General features: G+C 40.6%; 1 protein-coding gene across 1 annotated transcript in view; it reads right to left on the bottom strand.

Annotated features, from left to right (window-relative positions):
* LOC134211679 (RNA polymerase II-associated protein 3) overlaps positions 1-15,951 on the bottom strand; it is a 31,486-nt gene extending 15,535 nt beyond the window's left edge. Inside the window, exons 1-3 of the mRNA XM_062688800.1 lie at positions 15,691-15,951; positions 11,269-12,249; positions 10,753-11,208 (exon numbers count right to left, since the gene is read on the bottom strand). Coding sequence (XP_062544784.1) covers positions 10,753-11,208; positions 11,269-12,249; positions 15,691-15,822 — 1,569 coding nt within the window. The 5' untranslated portion in view covers positions 15,823-15,951. The remainder of the gene's footprint in view (positions 1-10,752; positions 11,209-11,268; positions 12,250-15,690) is intronic.
* Between the last annotated feature and the right edge of the window lie 4,649 nt (positions 15,952-20,600).

Below are 20,600 nucleotides of genomic sequence, written 5' to 3'. Positions count from 1 at the left end.
AATGCCAATAAGTGCAGTCAGTTAAATGGCTGGCGAAGTTACAGAGCGATCATTTTTCCATGGTCCGTAATTTCATTTCCGCCATGAACAAAGCATCTTCCGATGGATACATAAAGCCTTAAAAATAAAAAAAATCTTAGTCAATAGTTTCAAAATAGTAGAAAATAGTGACTTTTTGCGAGAAAAAGTGACTTTAGTGACTTGAGGTCAAAAAAAGAGACTTTTTAGTGACTAACCCGAAAAAAGTGACCAAATCACTAAAAAGTGACCCGCTACCAGGCCTGCCTACCCGAGCAGCACAAGTCAGACAAAAATGGTTGCAGCAACTTGATTGTGACTGAATTCGATCACATATGTGTTTTAATTACCTATGTGGAACATGTGTGCTTCTAGGGTAATGTGAACGTGTACTATACACATATGGAAGTGTTGGTTTGACAATTGGATTGCGAGTGATTTGACTATGCGTCCCATTTGGGAATCTCGAGCTCATTCAGTAGCCGCTAGGTTGCGAAGGCCGACGGAGGTCCTTCGTAGCTTAGCTTATTAATGAGGTCGTGAGTTCGAGTTCCATCGAAAGGAAATTGGTTACCTCTAATACATTTATCAAATCAATATCTTCCATATAGTGCACATATTCACATATGAGTTTTAAGAACATTGTAAATATTTTAGCTTTACCAATTGCACTAATGTCTGGTGTTACAAGCAATAGTACCCAACACAAAGATTTGAAAAGTTTACTTCCAACTACGTCGAACGTTTCGTATGATGTCATTTCGTCTTACCTTATTGAATTCATCTATCTCTTTGTCAGTCTTAGTTATTTCATGTTACTTTATTCAGTTCAAGTCTATACTCATTGCAGATTATGTTGCGTCAACTGTTAGTTCTTTGTCTCTTTTTTATTCGTCTGACATCAATCTATAAGGGTCGCCTCCACCTAAATGAAAAACCAGTGTGAAAGTTTAGATTCAAAAGACTCTGAAGTCTTCTTCTTCTTCTTCTTCTTATTGGCTTTACATCCCCACACTGGGAAAGAGCCTCCTCGCAGCTTAGTGTTCATTAAGCTTTTCCACAGTTATTAACTGTGAAGTTTCTAAGCCAAGTTACCATTTTTGCATTCGTATACCATGGGGCTAACACCATGATCTTTTATGCCCAGAGAAGTCGAAACAATTTCCAATCCGTAAACTGCGTAGACCGGCACCGGGAATCGAACCCAGCCACCCTCAGCACCGCACGGCTAAGAAGGGCCCAGTCTTACTTAGGTCAAAATACGTATCTGTTAAAGTTATCAAGAGGTGGAATTAAATGGGATAGTACGAACTCGTCTTATGATAATTGAAGACATTCCACTAAAAGCGCGAGATAACTGTCTTATTGATCAGTGAACGCGTTAGAAAATTAGTTCCTAAAAGAGGAGAATTCACATCATTATCGCTGATAAAGGAGGCATCTGCCTGACTACCATGCAAGGCTCCAGGACTCGTGAAACGAGTCTTAGCCAAGAAAAGCGAAAAAACAAAGGAAAGAAATCACTTTGACTCAACAAAACCCGCATCTTAATTAATCGTTCTAATAATAAGTTGTCGAATTTAATCTATTCTATATCGTTAGTTTTCTGGAGCTAATTGCGTAACTACTCAAAATTACTACTTCTGACGCGGAAGATAGCAGCTCAGCCAAATTCAGGTTAATATGCTGCACTGCACGTTTTAGTGACGGCCGCAGAGAATTTTAATGATGTCTAAAGATTTTCTACCTTTGTTAAAACCAATTATCAATTATTGGAGCCATTATTCAAGATGCGGTTGTAGTTTTTTTATCCTGCGCTTTAATGGGGAAGCGCTATAATCAGTATAATAAACTAAAAAATTACCCGTACGGGAGGACGGGACAAGATGAGCACCGCTTAATTTTACCGCTATTATGTCTTTTTCGTTCTAAATAACTCGAACAGTATAAAACCAGAGTGTATGTAATTAAGAGTGGCGACACTGTCAGAATTGGAACAAAATTTATCTGTCATTCCCATACATAATCGTGTTCCAAACGAACAGGAGACCTGTCAAATGCGACACATGTCGCCACTCTTAATTACATACGCTCTGTATAAAACTAATGTCTAATAAAAGACTTGACACTAAAAAAATATTATAAAAATAAAATGAATCTAAAATATAGATAAATCACCACACATTGATCAAAATTGAGGTTTTTTTGTAAGAAACCAGCATTAGAAAATAAAGTGTAAAAAATATCAACATGTTTTAATGAAAGTCTTGACCAAGTACAGATAGTATAGGGGAACTGTTCCATTTTCCATCTCACTGAACATATATTCATCTCATCGCGAAACAAAGAAATACGGCACGAATTTCGTCGCTTCTTTTTACTAACATGCGTGCTCACTGCTGAAAAAAATCAGAAAAATAATAAACAAACCAAATACCACAGACAAACAGACATAACACATTGATCATTCACTTATCAAATTCATCGTCGTTCAAACACTAAAGACATCTGTTGATTTCAGTTAGTTGGGCAAATCACGAACCAGATGGCGGTAGTGAGCAAACGTCAAACTCGAGCAAATCCGATGCGGGCGCCACAAGTGATCGATTGGCCAACTAACGATAATTTAAATTGACCAGTAAATCAGTGAACGATGGAAATTTGACGAGTGTTATGTCTGTTTGTCTGTGCAAATACCTTTTCATTGCTTTGTTTTTCGTAAGACCAATATCGGAGCTATGAGATGAAGTCCAGGAGCAGTAACCCTAAGTCTTTAGAGAATATTTTAAGGCCATATTTTCAAATGATTGACCATGCCTAATAAGATTTATAATTTATCTAGAACGGGGCAAGATGAGCACTCCAACAATTAATTAATAAACAAAATAGTAAAACTGTTTTGTGCAACCTACAATTAGGATTTACTATTCATTGAATCTGTTCAGTATCGTACATTATAATTTACTGAAATTTTAAGCTCATTTATGTTATTTTATGAAATTTTCACGGTATCAATTAAAAATAATAACTTATCGATCTACAAAAACTTCTTTATATGACCAGTGCGCATTTAATGCTTTTATTTCTGGTTAATATTGCTGCTCTAATCAATTTCAGTTGAAAACATTTAATTTTAGAAGGGTGCTTCTCTTGCCCCGTAGGAGAGCTCCCCAACTAACAATTTTGGTGCTAAAAGCTTCAACTTCTAGCCTTTGGCTGTATAATATTTGAATAAAAGAAGCCAATGCTGAATAAAAGAAAAGCCTCCGCAAATAATCCATTAAACTTCAACTCGACTATTACCCAAATATCTATCAGCTAGTCAGTTTGTACCGAATATATTTAATCTTTTATCGTTTATGCAGCTTTCATATATTCATAAAACAGCTCTGTCTGAATTAGCAACAAAGCTCATCGGTTAAGAGCTCATGTATGTAATTGAGTTGCTTGTTAGCAACTTCCCATATTACGGTGAGTAGCATTCACAATGAAAACATTTTCGCTGTTGTTATAGCACTAACAATATAGCGTAATGGCGCTATAAATGAACTAACGAAGCTTTTAGTCAACTTCTGTATCTTTGAAGATTACACAACGTTTAAGTAAACCTTATACTGCTTCTTTTAATAGCTTATCAGCATGGAACGTCAAAACCGCAATGTTTACATTTGATTTTTGTTGCCGGAGCTGTGTATGAGCCATTGATTTTTGTAATGCAGCTACAAAGGTTTTCACCTGCTTTTATAGCAACTGACAAAGCGCTGTCATTAATGCTAGCAGATAGTGTAGGGGCAGCAGGGGCAGCAGGGACAGTAGGGACAGCATGGACCATGTCCAAGGGCTTGACGACCCCTCCCCAGCTGTCTGTGAGTCAGGGAGAACTGCCTAGGGCGTGGTGGGATTTAGCAGTGGGCTCTGCTAAAATCCCTCCCAAAAAACCACAAGTGCCCGTAAGCAAACTCTATCAAAGCGACTGTGTGCCGCTTCAAAAGCACAAGCCCAGGGAGTGCCATTGGCACATCAGGATTGATCCCAGTAAGATCCTGATTATGGTATACTGGTTGCATGTTATTGGTCTTGTTTTGGATATTGAGATATTGTGAACGCGAGGGCTGGTAGTCTGGTTATTCTATTCTCTTAGTAAGGCCGGGTGACACCGACCTGAAACGGCGAATGGGCTAATGGCCAGGCTGTCTTCCGTCCCCTAAAACCGTGGCGGGCCTTGTAGCACGCGGTACAATCCTGTCGCTCAGCTGGCAGCTGAGTGGGAGTAGGCTCAGATGCTTTTCCCTGACTAGCGCTGATCTGGCTCTGAACACGAAAGTGTCAACCCTCGCATGGCCTCCCTGCATGCCGCAAGGTATGCATAGATAACCATGGGATCGTGAAGGCGACTACACCAGCAGGATTCGACAGCAGCCGCAAGGGGGACCCATCAGACATGAGTAATCCCATAAAAATAAAAATGACGAAGGAAGGAGGTGAAGCGAATGGTGGTAAGGAGAACCCTTTCACCAGACGCAGCGGCCTGGAAAGGTCGCCCCAAAGATCGCCGGGGGAAGGCGACGGTGAAGCCCGTGGAGGGTCTGAGGAGGTGCCGGTTGAAGTAAAGATGGACGGCCCTACCCTGACCCGCGTCATCAAATCTGTGATGGCGAACCACGAAGAACGCGGTGGTCACACGATGGAAGTAGTCACGGAAGTATCCGACGTGATTATGTCCTTCCTAGACAACTGGGTTAACTACAGCAAGGACTTGAAACTTGCTGTACAGGCACTCTGTGCCCTAGTAGTTGAGGCCAAAACGGAGTGGAGGTCCCTACTAGAGGCCAGTAAGAGTGCAGAGAAAGAGCTCCGCAAACTCGTCAAGGAGCGGAAGCAGGCGGATAAGGATAAAGAGGAGGCGGAATTGAAAATTCGTCTCTTGTCCGAGGGTAAACGACTGGCGGAGAGCCAGGTCGAGGAACTCCGCAAGAGGATGGCTGTAACGGGAGCGACCCCGAAGCTGAGTAAGGTTACGCAGGAGGCGAACCTGAAAACAGCTGTCGAGAATTCCGCAGCCCCGAAGTCAGCGAGAAGGAAGAAGGTCGAGCGAAAGGATGGCCATCTCAAGCCGTTGAACCCAGTGCCTCCACCAGTGAGGACCACTGAAGCTCGCCGGGAGGAAGACTTACCCTGGAGGGAAGTCGTGAACCCCAAGAAGGCGAGACGACAACGACAGCAGACCGCAGAGAAAGCGGCAGGCGGAGCGATACGCGCCACCGTTAAGAAGGGTAGAGCCCAGAAGACGACGGGTGAACCTTCCAATGTCGGTGGTAGGCGTAAAGATAGAGGTGAGGCGATTATCGTCAGTACTGACGACAAGAGCTACGCCGAAGTCTTGAAGGCCATGAGAGTTAATGACAAACTCACTGGCCTAGGAGAGGATGTCAACTGCATCCGAAGGACGCGGAGAGGCGAGATGATTCTCGTCTTGAAGCGGGATGCTGCTCAGAAGAGTTCTGAGTACAAAAAGTTGACAGAGGAAGTCCTGGGCGATGGGGTTCAAGTAAGAGCCCTATGTCCAGTTTCGAACATCCAGTGCAAGGGCCTGGATGAAGTAACCGAGGCTCGAGACCTGGTCGACGCACTGAGAGATCAGTGCAATGTCGAGATCCAGGAATCTACGGTTCGGTTACGCAAAAGCTTCGCGGGAATGCAGGTTGCCTCATTCCAAGTACCTCAGGCTGAGGCCAAAAGGTAATGGATAAGGCTAAACTGAAAGTGGGTTGGTCGGTATGTCCGCTAAGTATAAGCCAACCACTTCAGACCTGTTTCAGGTGTCTTGGCAACGGTCATAAGTCTTATGACTGTAAAGGACCTGATCGCAGTAAGCTATGCCGTAGGTGTGGAGCCGAAGGCCACCAAGCTCGCACCTGTCAGGCTGCACCAAGGTGTCTGATCTGTCCCCCGGGTACAGACAACAGACACCTCACCGGTGTCCAGGCTTGTCCGGCCTCTAGAAGGATCCAGACACGCAGGTAACACAGCTTAACCTGAACCACTGCGAGGCGGCCCAATTGCTGCTACAACAGTCGGTTACTGAGTGTAAAGCTGATGTAGCCTTGCTGTCCGATTCTTACCGCATCCCTGCCGGTAACGGTAGTTGGATTGCGGATAAGTCCCAGATGGTGGCCATCTGGACTTGCGGGCGATATCCCATCCAGGAGATAATATCATCACCTGACGATGAGGGTTTCGTTATAGCAAAGGTAAACGGTGTTTACTTTTGTAGCTGCTACTGTCCTCCCAGGTGGAGTATAGTGCAGTTTACTAGGGTAGTAGATATTCTTGCAGCAAGACTAACTGGCTTAAAACCGTTAGTTGTAGCAGGCGACTTCAATGCGTGGGCAGTGGACTGGGGATCCCGGTTCACAAACGCTAGAGGTCATACCCTGCTAGAGTCGCTAGCGGTACTAAACGTAGTCCTGCTGAACGAAGGCCAAGTGCCAACGTTCAGGGGACCCAGCGGTGATTCATGCATCGATGTGACCTTCTGCAGCGCGGGATGGACGGTGGAGCCAGAATGGGAGGTTCATGAGGGGCATACCTCCAGCGATCATCAGGAAATCCGTTTTATGATCCGGTATACCCCGTAGCAACCACAAGGCGGATCGGCAAAGCCGATCTAGGATGGCGCACCTCGCAGTTCAACCCAGAACTCATGGAAGAATCACTACGATGGGAGACGCGAACAACGGGATTAAGTGGCGACGAGTTAATCGATGTACTAACCCGTGCATGCGATGTGACGATGCCTAGGAGGACCAAACCCCGGAAATCGGCAACCTGCGTACTGGTGGACTGACACAATTGCGGACCTTCGTAGAACCTGCCTTAGAGCAAAGAGAAGGCTGCGACGTGCCAGAACAGACGCTGAAAAGGTCGAGAGACGCAGGGTGTTCCAGACAGCGAGCAGAGCTCTGAACTACGAGATTAAATGTAGTAAGAGAGCCTGCTTCGAGCGGCTGTGCAGGATGGCAAACGATAATCCATGGGGAGATGCATACAGGATGGTGATGGCTAGGACTAATAGCACGCCACCTGAGAAATCTCCGGGATGTTGGCCAAAATAGTAGACGGGTTGTTTCCGAGGCATGAATCATCGAACTGGCCCGCTACTCCATACGAGTCAGCTGACGTGGTACCGTTAGTGACTAACGAAGAGCTTATCGTAGCAGCAAGAAAACTTAAGCTCAATAAGGCGCCAGGCCCGGATGGTATTCCAAACCTGGCCCTTAAACACGCCATTCTTGCCAATCCAGATATGTTCAGGAGCTGCCTCCAGAGATGCATGGACGAAGGAAACTTCCCAGATCGATGGAAACGGCAGAAATTGGTGCTATTACCGAAGCCTGGCAAACAGCCGGGGATCCTTCGGCATACAGACCAATTTGCCTACTCGACACAGCTGGAAAGCTGCTAGAGAGGGTCATTCTGAATAGATTGTCGGCCTATACAGAGTGTGCTGGTGGCTTATCTAGCAACCAGTATGGCTTCCGTAAGGGCCGTTCTACCATCGAAGCAATTCGAGCGGTAACGGATACGGCAAAGATAGCGAGAGGTTTAAACAGAAGAGGTATTAGGTACTGCGCGTTGATTACACTTGATGTAAAAACGCGTTTAACAATGCTAGCTGGGCAGCAATTGCTGACTCCTGCACCGATTGAGAGTTCCGGATTACCTGTGCAGGATACTGAAAAGCTATTTTCAGACTAGGGCGTTGCAAGACGAGACTGATTCTGGGCAAAAGTCGATCGTAGTGTCGGGGGGTGTTCCACAGGGATCGATCCTCGGACCGGTTCTGTGGAATATTATGTACGACGGAGTATTGCGCTTAAGTCTCCCGGCCGGAGTAAAGATAGAAGGCTTCGCGGATGACGTAATGCTAGAAGTAGCAGGTGACACTCTCGACGAAGTCGAACTGAAGGCTTCATACGCGATTGGCAGAGTGGAGGAATGGCTCAACTCGAGACGGTTATCCCTTGCACACCAAAAGACGGAAGTCGTGGTAGTGCATAACCGTCATGGGTTGCAACAGGCTAGGATAAGAGTAGGGACCTGCACAGTTAACTCCGTGAGGTCTCTCAAGCATCTGGGCGTGATGATCGATGATAAGCTCAATTTTACGAGCCACGTCGATTATGCATGTCAGCGGGCTTCATTGGCGATAAAATCTTTATCACGAATGATGTCCAACAGATCGGCGGTGCATAGTCAAGTGCGTAGGCTGATAGCTGGCGTAGCATTGTCTATCATCCGTTATGGCGTGCCGGCATGGGCCGTAGCACTAAAAGCCGAGTACAATGTAAAGAAATTGATCAGAGTACACCGGCTGATGTGCTTACGTGTCGCGAGCGCATATCGCACCATATCATATGAGGCGGTGTGCGTTATAGCTGGAATGATGCCGATTGACACACTCCTAGAGGAGGATGTGGAGTGCTACAACGAAAGGGACTCGGTGCAAGTGCGACGTGTCAAGAGAGCAGCTTCGTTGCTCAAATGGCAAAGAGCATGGGACACCGCAGTCAAAGGTCGTTGGACCCACAGACTGATTCCAGACGTGTCCAACTGGATTGATAGGAAGCATGGTCAAGTCAACTTCCACCTAACACAGGTGTTGTCTGAACATGGCTGCTTTAAGAAATTCCTACACAGGTTTGGCTTCGCAGATTCTGCGGAGTGTCCTGAATGTGTAGGTGAGGTAGAATCGGCAGAGCATGTGATGTTCGCATGCCCGCGATTCGAGGTAGAACGCAATACCATGCTGCTTATTAGTGGTATGGATACAACCCCGGACAACCTCGTCGAGAGGATGTGCCGGGAAGAAGCTATATGGAATGCGGTGAACACAGCATCTCAACAGATCATGTCGAAACTGCAGCGGTGGTGGCGTCTTGAACAAAACCAACGAGTGCAGTAAGGGCGCCTGTGATGCAGTGAACACCTTGCTCACCCCGACAACCAACATGTCGCGGGTGGGCTGCGGGGACCTCAGTATGTAGATATAGAGGTCATTGCGGTTCACGCGCGGTGGTTGTTGTCGGGGTGCTCGTCTCCAACGTGAGATTATGATACGGACCGTTAGGTTACTATCATAGCTTGCGATCGACGGGTGGTGAGGTAGCCACCCTTGAAGTCGATGTTGTGTGTATTGACGTCAAGTGCGTTAGCATAGGCGTGAGCGTTCTCAATAGTCCCCCCCTGATGTATTGCTTAATTGCGGGCCGGGGTTACGGACTGGCGAAAGGGTTTTGGTTTTAGTGGGTCGGGTAAGAGTTACATGACATACCCATCCCCACACTACCTGAGTACCTCCTCAGGTGTCTGGTTACAGATTTCCGTTTACCCTTGCTCAAGAAAAAAAAAAAAAAAAGATAGTGTAAGAAAACAAGCCATTTAGAAGCGATATTTCTGTTGACGGCTGCTGTTAAACGATTAGCAGCAGAGTAGCATCATACAGATCGAGAAAATGTTGCCTAAAAACAATTTCAACGATTGATGATGCATTAAAGTTACCCAAAAGAACATGCTGATAAATGTTTGAATAATGGTTGAAATAATGCTGAAAGCATAATTTTTAATCTTATGTGCTAAAAGCAGCATGTAGACCTCTTTCTAACGTTTATACAGCATGAATCCAAAAATAGCGTTAGCAAAATAACTTATAGGGTATGCGAAGAAGCACATCCATAATTTTCTTTGTTATTTACATATGTCAAAGTGACGGTGATGACAGAGCAGCGGCCATTGAATCAGGAGATCAGGAGTTCGAATCTAGGTAGCAACAAAATTGATATTGTAGTTTTCACAAAAAAAACATTAAATAAACTCCGAAATTTACTCTCCTCTCAAATAATATTTAATCAAATTGAATTAAGTGGCTGTATAAAACTTATTTAACAGATTCAAAAAATCTGAATAAGCGCAATTGAAGCGAATTATATTACTAAATGGTTTAGTAAAGATTGAGAAAAAATTGTGTAACATGCTGTAAAGTAGTTGTGCCGGCACGTCGAAAATAGCTGAATAGATTCGCCAGATTTGCTGGTAAAGGAATTGAATAGAAGTTATTGATCATATGTATAGCACACATATTCAGCTTGAAGCCGTATAAACGAGTTGAAATAACATTTAAATTGACATTAAATGTTAGTTGGGTCATCTTGCGTCGTAGTATATTTGCACCAGTTAAAAGCAGAGTTTTATTTAAGTCACATTTATCGGGATTGTCGTTCTCTTTGAAATTCGCGTTCTGGTAGATATGATGGATGATAAGATCAAGATGCAACATTGTAATGTAGAAAGGCATGCTTGCTGAGAAAGTATTAAGGATCATCTTTAGGGTGCTCATCTTGCCCCATCCTACCCTACTAATATCATGCAAACTTGAAACGACTAGCGACTGACTAACGTGCTAAATCAGTTTTTATCCAAAACAGCTCAAATTTTCATAAGATACTCAGAACAGAAACAGATGAGCATGGTGGAGAAATATTTTTTAACCACCCCGATTGGCAATAAGCAGGTATTTTCTTATTCGTAAATATCTCACTTCATCCAATGCGCTTCTATGTACAAATTGACAACAAGCAACATATATTTACAAACAGCAATATGTTACTTAAATACTAATATAAAGCAACACAAGAAAACAAATCAAACAATAGTGCAAGGGTTTAGCAAACTTACGTTTCCTTGGTTAGTCTTTTCTTTCTCTTTTTTCGTCTGCTCCGCTTGCTGCAATGGACTCGCACGGTCCTGAGTATTCACATTGGATTTGGTAGACTTAGTTTCATCAACTTGCTTCGATGAGTTAATGGACGCTTTGTTACTTTTGTTATCAATTGGAGCACTGGTTTTACAGCTCGCTACTGATTCACCGATCGTATCGCTGGGAGGGCTTGACGGTGTTGATACTGGCGAAAACAATTGTTTTAATTTGGACATGGAGGATGATGGGAACAAATTTTCCAAGTTATTCTCCACTTTAGGTTCTACAACTCGTTCTCCGGTGTTATTATTGAATATCTTATCAATAACTGAGTCAGGAATCGCTTCGTAATCCGACGCGTTGACATAGTTGGAAGGATTGGATTTTGCATCTGTAGATGAGACCTCGGAAATGGCAATACGATTCAACGGTTTCTGGAAAGATATAATTGTTTGTTTTATAAACGTTATTTATCAGTTGCGTAGATCACTTACCTTAGAGCGAAGATGGGGAGCTTTTTGGACAAAATTTATTACGGATGCATTTTTGCGCAAATTATTCCAATCATGCGTTTCCACTGTTTGTTGCTTCTGTAGAAGCCGCTGGATACGTTCCACGTCTCGTTTAGCAGTCTGGCTTTGCTTCTCGTCTTTTGCCAATTGGAGGAACTTTTCCAAATCTTTTATAGCTGCTTGATAGTCCTGATGTAGTTCATGGATTAATGCACGACGATAATAAGGACGAAAATAGTTTTCATCTAGTTTGATGGCTTCGTTGCAATCTTTCATGCACCCGTCATAATCTTTCAGATGATAATAAGCCAAGCCACGATTGTTGTAATAAATTGGTTCATATGGAAAAGTGGAGATTGCTTTCGAGAAACAATCAGATGCTTGCTGATAATCCTTACTCGCCAAATGTTTATTTCCCAATGTCTTGTGCTTATCTGCTGCTGTCCTCAAACGCGCCTCTATTCTCTGCATGTCTTGTTTTGTTCTAGCGAGATCACCGGAATCTTTTGCCATTTTCATAATACTTTGACATTCCAAATAGGCCGTCGCGCTATTGCCAATGTATTCATATGCCAACATTCGACGATAGTACGCTTTGACGAACGAATTATCAATTTCGATCGCAGAATTACAATCAGAAATGCATTCTTCATATCGCTCCAATTTGAAGTAACGGTGCGCTCGATTAACATAATATTCCGGTTTTTGATTATTGAGATCGATAGCACGCGAGTACATATCAATAGCCTCCAGATCAATCTTTTCATTGCACGAACTCGCATCTGCACCGCCTTTCGCCATTTTACACAATTCGTTACCTCTGTTGTTGTAATGCTCCGCTTCATCCATATCTCCAGACATAATCGAGCCATTGAATAGTTGAAGTTTCTCAGAAGCTAGCTGATCTTCGGCGAATTTGTTCATTTTGTCAACATTGCTTCTGATCGGTGTCGCATTCCTTTCCTGTGAAACGTACCCGAAAACCACATTTCAATTATGCTGCAATTCATTGAGCAACACATAGATACGCCCAGCTACACACACATGAAGAAAAATAGGGATCTACAACACTACTGCAAACTGTTAACGATGAAATTCATAAAATTTATAATGCCTCCAACGTGGCTCTCTTATTCCATTTTATTGGATGTCCTAAACTGCCGTGTCAAGCATATCTGTCCCATGTCAAAAAATATGCAACTGAGAAAAATGCGATTGAAGTTGGAAAGATATTTTTTAGTTTGTAGCTAAATTGCCCCATGAAATTTTGATTAATAAACGTATATCGATGAAAATAGTGTATTTCTAATGACTTAGTATGTTTCAAAAGATAAACACTGTTTTTAGTGGAATTTATTCAGTGGGACATTTATGCTGCGAAATTGAAGACAAAATTGATAATTCCAAGCATATTTGTCCCAGTGCTAAAGTATCATCAGATTACTTTGCGCTTAGCAAAAGTTTAGTTGGGTCTGGATAACAACCTGTTTCAAATTAGATGCATTAAATCTTTTCAAAGCGTATTGTAGTAAAGGGCCGTACACTAATAACGTAAGCTTTTGGGGGAGGGGGCTTACGCTCCATAGAAAAAAATATGTATTAAAAAGCTGACATGGGGACGAGTGTGTCTGAAAACCCCAGAGATATTACATAAGTATAAGGACAGTGAGAATTGGTTCCTATACATAATTTAATCCTGAAATAAATTCTGGTCAGTGGCGTAGCCATGGGGTGGTTTTGGACATGAACCCCCCTCAGAGACAAAATTTTTAGAAGATTTTTTTCGTAGAAAAAGTTCGGAAAACTACCCCCCTCATTTTCTGGCAACGCCACTGGTTCAGGTGAATTATGTTTCAGCGCAGATGGATTTTGGAAGAAGCATCAAAATCAGATTACGTGGTAACTCAATACCGCAATACTGCGAAGGTGTTTGATGATTCCTATAAAATTTATTTCAGATTAGCATCTGATGTGTCGAGTGGAAACTTCCACCTGTGTGTGGTGCGTGTGTGAACATTTGTAAACACATGTTAAGGACCATTTATTCGTAATAAGTTGTACTCGACGGGAAATTCGGCCCCATTGTTTGCTATTGAAAATCGATTAGTCACTTTCGAAGCTATTGGAAAATTATGTATATATGTAAATTAATTGGGCCTACCTTATAGCCATGCGATTAGAAGCACGACTACAAAGCGATGATGCTTAGGTGGCTTGGTTGGACTCACGGTCAAAGGAATTTTCGGGTGCAATTAGGCATAAAAGTATTATCGTGTTAGCCTCATCATATACGAATGCAAAAATGGTAATGCCAACAAGAAAAGAAGAAAAGTCTAAATGAATACATAGAATGCGAATAAAAATGAGAGACTATTCTCACTCAAATTTTAATACAAATCATCTTAATATGCTTCAATTATTACTTTTCAATTTTCATAATGCACAAGAAAGGCATCAACGATGTGTTTTCCCATTGAAACCATACCACAACCCATATTCTTTCTCTGAATGATTTGATAATGAAAATGGGCCTCTTCGAAGTAATTTAATACATGTTATATGAAATTTGTTTCAATGGGACAGTTATGCTTGGAAATTCTACAATGGGACAAAATGACCCGATATTTTTTCGCCAAGTTTTCGAACAAACTATATGTATTTATTTGTTCACAATAAAATATACATTAATTTAGAACGTTTGGTGCATAAAACTCAAAAATGATAAAAATCGACATGGGACAGATATGCTTGGGACGGCAGTAAAGCTTTGGACAAAAATGATATAGGGGAAAATACGGCTTTGGCAGGTTTTGTTCTATTATTGGCAGGGGGGTTTTTGTCGACTAAATTTTATGAAATTTGGCCACAATATTCTTTGATATGCAAAGAATCTTTAGGCCCAATTTGAGCATAATCAGTCATAAAAAACCCTTCTGCCAATAATAGAACAAAACCTGCCAAAGCCGTCATTCCCCCTATATGTTAAAAATATGAAAACTAAGATTTTTGTCAAAATTCAGATAGGGGAAGACGCCCAGAAATCGCCCTCCCCCCAGTTTTCGCCCACCTATTTTAAAACTTTAATTTCTCGAAAACTAGTTGTTGGAAACAGTTAAAGTTCAGGTTTTTTCATAATTGATTGATGCTTGTATGGAAAAACTTTAACTGTAACTGTTTTCAACAACTAGTTTACGAGAAATTAAAGTTTTAAAATAGGTGGGCGAAAACTGGGGGGAGGGCGATTTCTGGGTGTCTTACCCTATGTATTACTCAGTATAAAATTTGTTAATAATGGTATTAAAATGTTTTCCTCTTCTTCTTCAATTGCCCTACATCCCCACTGGAACTTGTCTTGCTTTTTAACTTTTGTCTTGCTCCAACCCGAAAACATCCTAGACTAAATCGAGAATCGAACTCGCTATCTCCGGGTTGGCAATCCTACGCCTTTGATCACAAGGCTAACTGGAGACACCAATAGTTTTAATTTTAATTTTATTAAAATTATTTTCTAGAGAAAATTATCTCTAACTATTTGTATACATATAGATTGAGAGATTATTTAAATACATCGAGAGAAACCTACATTTGAAAATTTAATTAAATTTGAAAATACGGAGAGTATAAATTAGGCCGCCCTTCAACAAATTGATATTCACTGCAATTTTTCGCAAAATATTCTATCTAATCTATTTCAAATAGTGAGACATTATAGGTATCATGTGAATTGTCATCTATTCAATTCATGAAGCATATGAATCTCTATTTTACTTTGTCACGAAGGGGGCGGACTGACAATTTCGAACGAATCCGAATCAATGGAATAGTTCCCCCATTTGATTCAGATTCCGCAAGCAGGGTGTCCGTTGGTTGAAGCTTTACTAAACTAATATATATTTAGGTAGCACGACTAGATCCCGCGTTCGGTATCAGTTGCTTCGTAGCCATATGACTTGAAGAAACGGTAACTACAAAACCCCATAAGTAACATTCCCTCAAGAATCGGGGTGGAGCCAATGTAAATCTTCGTCTCCCATTATTAGTTGGCATTTTTGTATTTCTTGTTGAGTGTTGGGGTAATTATCACCCATATTCTTATTGACTTGGAAGCGCGCCTTCAAACGAACAAAATCAAATGGAGAAACAATTCAAGCAAGTCAGAGTCATACGAAAGTTTCATTCGTCCGTAAAAAAAAGAATAGGGGTGACTAACAGATACACCTGCTACAACATTAATCATTAGTAACAAACTACAATTAGTACAGTGGACAAATAACACTAAAATACAATCTATATACAAACAATGCTACATTCTACCATCCACGAAGCACTACGGTCAACCGGATCGAGCAAATCCCTGCCGAGTTGTAAAACAAGGCAGGTACATTCTCTAGACAGATTACTAACCTCCTTTTGCTGTCTGGACTGGGCCTCTTTTCGCTTCATGTCCTGCTCCCAATCATGAAGCTCTTTCAGGGATTGCTGCATTTGCTCGCATTTGGATTTTACTTCCAGCTGAGCTTTGATGGCCTCCGACATGTTGGTGATATTTTTTTAAAACCTTTCCTAATGAAGAATAATGCAAAATTATCGAAAATCTCCAAAATGTATCAAATCACTGCGAAAACGCTACAAAGCTAACAACGAACTGCATACTTTTGACAGGTAGATAAATAAACAAAATATTGTACACGCTGACATGAACCTACCCAAAATTATGTCATCATGTTGACACGCACTCTAGCTTTTATCTACTCAGCGACTGAGTATAATAGGGTTGCTAGCAAAGAAAGATATTGCCTAATTTTCTCAAAATTGCACGCGGCGTACCCTTCAGGAAAGGTTGACACTAGCTGGAGGAAAACTCACTGGCGTTCCTGGAAGAGGGGAAGGGAAAAAAGGCCTTTTCGCCAGTGAGTTTTCCTCCAGCTAGTGTCAAAAAGTACAGTGCCCGATTGATTTTTACACACCGAAAAGCCGCCATTACCGAGCGTGGAAAGCTGGATACAATTCAATGCGGACGCCTATAGGCCTTTTCACGAGACGTTTAAAATCAGCTGATTTTACCGTCAATTGGGTCCTAAAATGAAGAATCGATATTCGATTTTCTTTCATGGAACGATGAAGTTTATCATCCTGAACGCGTCAGTTTTTCTTTTGACTCAGAAATCGGAAGGAACATTGATTAATTTGAAATTTAAAAATAGATGAAAAATGCTTCCTCGACATTTTCGGTCTTGTTTGACGTACGGAATAATATGATTCAAACGCACTAGTAAGACACCACAGGGCACTTGACTCAGCCTTTGACAGTTAATGGACTTAACCACGAGCGTCTTCTTTGTTCACGATTCTTCTTCTTTTCGCTCGAAAAAATGACATCCGCTGCGGGCCGATGAACATTTGCGTGAATTCGGAGCTTTTAGTTCACCGGATGTTCACGTTGATGTTCATTTTTTGTAAACTTTGCCCTCAGATGAGGTTTTCTTCTTACTGAAAGTTGACGCGAGACGTCATCATGGTTTAGTTCATGGGCCTGACGATTTGGGCTGATGGTTGATTCGTTCTGAAATGTTGCACAGCCCAAAATTTGCCTTAAAATGTCTTAAACACAAAAATATTATTTTTACTGATTTAGATTTTTACCAGAATTTTTATAACATCGGTTCAAGTATTCTTGTCGACTAAATGCTGATGTCATATTAGAAATTTGGAGACAGTATACTGTATACTGTATACTGTATACTCGTCGATAGAAAATCCTTTCGCACACGATGGCATATGAGCAAATCAAACCACCTTCCTTTTGCCAGTGGAGATATATCAGCTTCCACACTGATATTCTTCCCTCCCCCTTCATACGGGAACTTGGCAGAAGGAAGGTCGTGCGATATGTGCCATCACAAATATTGCCCTCCGCTCGCTTTTAAATCGACTTCTATAAAAACATTCTTCATGCCTGCAGTATCCTACACTCAAATGAAAAAGCCCCTTTGAATCAAGGGGTGTCTCACAGCTATCGATCGCAGCGAATATCAATCGAAATAAAGTCGATTTAAAGTAAAGTACTGTTTGATAAATATTGCAACACACCTTCTATGACATTGAACTGAAATTTTTGTCCAAGCAAGCGTGGATTTTCACGTTACCAATGACATCAAAAAGTTGTTTATTGATCCTTCAACAACAACAAAAAATGGGTAGATCTTCTGAATTCACAATTGTTCATTACATATCAACTAATAATAGATTTCCTTCTTATTTCAGACATTATTGTAACTGGAATAACCAGTAATCAAATGCGGTCTTTCGTAGCTCATTGGTTCACCAGATTCGTATTATTTACAAAGACTGTTAAAGCATGCACTAAAGGATAACATAATCCCATGCGAAGATGATTCACAATAAAAACCCACTAAAGCTGGGGTGTTGGCCTTTCATCGGAGATTAAACTCTTGCAAATGAGTCACTTGCAAATGTGATATTATTTTATTGTCGGAGAATTTAATAAATATAGCACAAATTTTGTATTCGAGACTCAAGTTATTTATAAGTTATCTAACATTGGTGAAAACTCTTGGGTGTTGTCTTTCCATGAGCCAAATCGTCTTTATTCGAAAATACATCTTCATTTTTTGAGTTCTCCTTTAAAATTTGCTTACACAGCTTTGATACTAAATGTATGGCATATAACGTGTGACGTAGTTTTGGATGCTAACTAACAAGAAACTAGGACACATTCCTGCTACTGAAATCTGATTTAAACTACTGAAAATGTATAGGTATAATATGCCGCAAATTTCAATATTTTCTCTTTTTCGGTGTACCTAGTTGATCTATGTTTCTTGAATAAGCAGCGATGGATACACAGCTTTTACTAAGTTAAGCGACGACTGTTTTATGTATGTCTTTGTTCAAAATAAATGCTCTCTCAAAACACAAATTCGAGAATTCTAAGGAACTATTTTTAAAGAGTAGGCAACCATCAATACTAATTTATATAAAATATGCAATGTAGGTACAAGTTTAACTTGGGTTACCAAATGATTTTCTTGTAAGCATTATCTATAAATGAAACGTGTTTACTATAAAACTGTCAACGTTCGATTTGACAGATAATGACGTTACGTTGCTAAAATCAGCAATAGCACTTTTAATTGGTTTTGATTTACATCGAAATAAAGTCGCTTTGGTTACTTGGTTAATTTTCAGCAGATATATTCAATTTAATCTATGTGAGACACCCCTTGCTTTGAATCATGTGCCAACCCACATGGATTTTTGCAATGGGGTTTGCCCAATGAATGGTATGTGTGAAATCAATAAATTTCCTCCAAAGTTTATTTTCATAAAATGCATGCTTGATTCATATATAATCCATAAGGCTCACACATACTTTTGATTAGATTATTCAATGAAACATATGCGAATGGACAATAATTTATATTGCTGGATTTTATGCTTATTCTGGATTTGTTTTCCCCCATCAAAATAAAACATTGTGAAATATATTGAGCAAGAAACACATTTATTGATGTTAATAGATGCAAGATCACGGAGATCGTTGAACATACTACTGGAACTAGTCCATAATCGATTGAATTGTAAGTAAATTTCAAGTTCTATGGCAGCAGCAGCCGGCCGGTTTCTCAAGGCTACATATAATTGCTATCGGCAGTTCCTCTAAAACATCGTCGGAATCATGTGATCTGACTCGGGGGAGCAGTGGCATTTTCCGGGAACAGAAGTAGTGTATGGCTGCTGCGTTTTTGGCATCGAGATCGCGGGAATCGGAGAACGAATACGATGATCCGTATATTCTGTTGAGTGTATCCGCAGAACTTTTCTTATTTCCGCTTGCTGTACCTGTGTCGAATATTTTATTATATTAGCACTTGCACTTCAGTTAATACGGAAAACATACATACGAATTAGAAAAATGACCCATCTCTAGCAAACGTTGATATTCTTTTTTCACCTTCTGAAAAACACGGGAAATCCTGAAAAGCTTATTGCTGGAACCTTACACAATACACAATCGAATAATCGAATACTCAAACATTATCGTTTTACTTACATGAAATTTACAGAACACGCGTTTGAAGAACGAACGAAGACTTTTTTAACCTCGGTCTGGAAACTTGTGGTCGACGCCATTTTCTCACTCAGATACCAATGCATAAAGATGGCACATGCATTCTATACGTTTCGAAATATGATGTTCATGGATGTCAGAAATACAAAATATGGATGCTATCTCAGTAGGTATATGAATTCAATGGAATTCATGAGTTTGGTTATTTGAGCAACGTATGCGTATCTGCACATACATTTAATGATAGAAATTTTTTGCGTGTAACGGAACTATCAATTCTATACTTTCGCCTCTAATTCTATCATGAAAATATACGTCTAAGTTTGGAAGATGATATTAGCATTTCCATCCCGACCAACCATTCGTCAAGCTACTTCAAAGTTCTTTAAAGAAAATTGAATAATTTTGTCGGTATCTCTTTACCCTAAAATATTTCCTAAAACGATATGAATCTTAATGAATCGTTATCTTTAATCATGTAAAGAATGTTATCAACCGTATGATATACTTTGATATAGCATTTCAAAGATAAACACCGATACATCTTTACCACTGAATTCATCGTAATAACGTTATGAATATTCATGAAACGTTATCTGATTTTTGATAAAGTACGATCTCAAGCAAGGGGTGTCTCACATAGATTAAATTGAATATATCTGCTGAAAATTAACCAAGTAACCAAAGCGACTTTATTTCGATGTAAATCAAAACCAATTAAAAGTGCTATTGCTGATTTTAGCAACGTAACGTCATTATCTGTCAAATCGAACGTTGACAGTTTTATAGTAAACACGTTTCATTTATAGATAATGCTTACAAGAAAATCATTTGGTAACCCAAGTTAAACTTGAGAAGTACCTACATTGCATATTTTATATAAATTAGTATTGATGGTTGCCTACTCTTTATAAATAGTTCCTTAGAATTCCCGAGTTTGTGTTTTGAGAGAGCATTTATTTTGAACAAAGACATACATAAAACAGTCGTCGCTTAACTTGTAGCTGTGTATCCATCGCTGCCTATTCAAGAAACATAGATCAACTAGGTACACCGAAAAAGAGAAAATATTGAAATTTGCGGCATATTATACCTATACATTTTCAGTAGTTTAAATCAGATTTCAGTAGCAGGAATGTGTCCTAGTTTCTTGTTAGTTAGCATCCAAAACTACGTCACACGTTATATGCCATACATTTAGTATCAAAGCTGTGTAAGCAAA

The sequence above is a fragment of the Armigeres subalbatus genome, chromosome 2 (assembly GCF_024139115.2).
Source record: "Armigeres subalbatus isolate Guangzhou_Male chromosome 2, GZ_Asu_2, whole genome shotgun sequence".
NCBI lineage: Eukaryota > Metazoa > Arthropoda > Insecta > Diptera > Culicidae > Armigeres > Armigeres subalbatus.
This window is presented reverse-complemented; position numbering and strand designations above follow the sequence as displayed.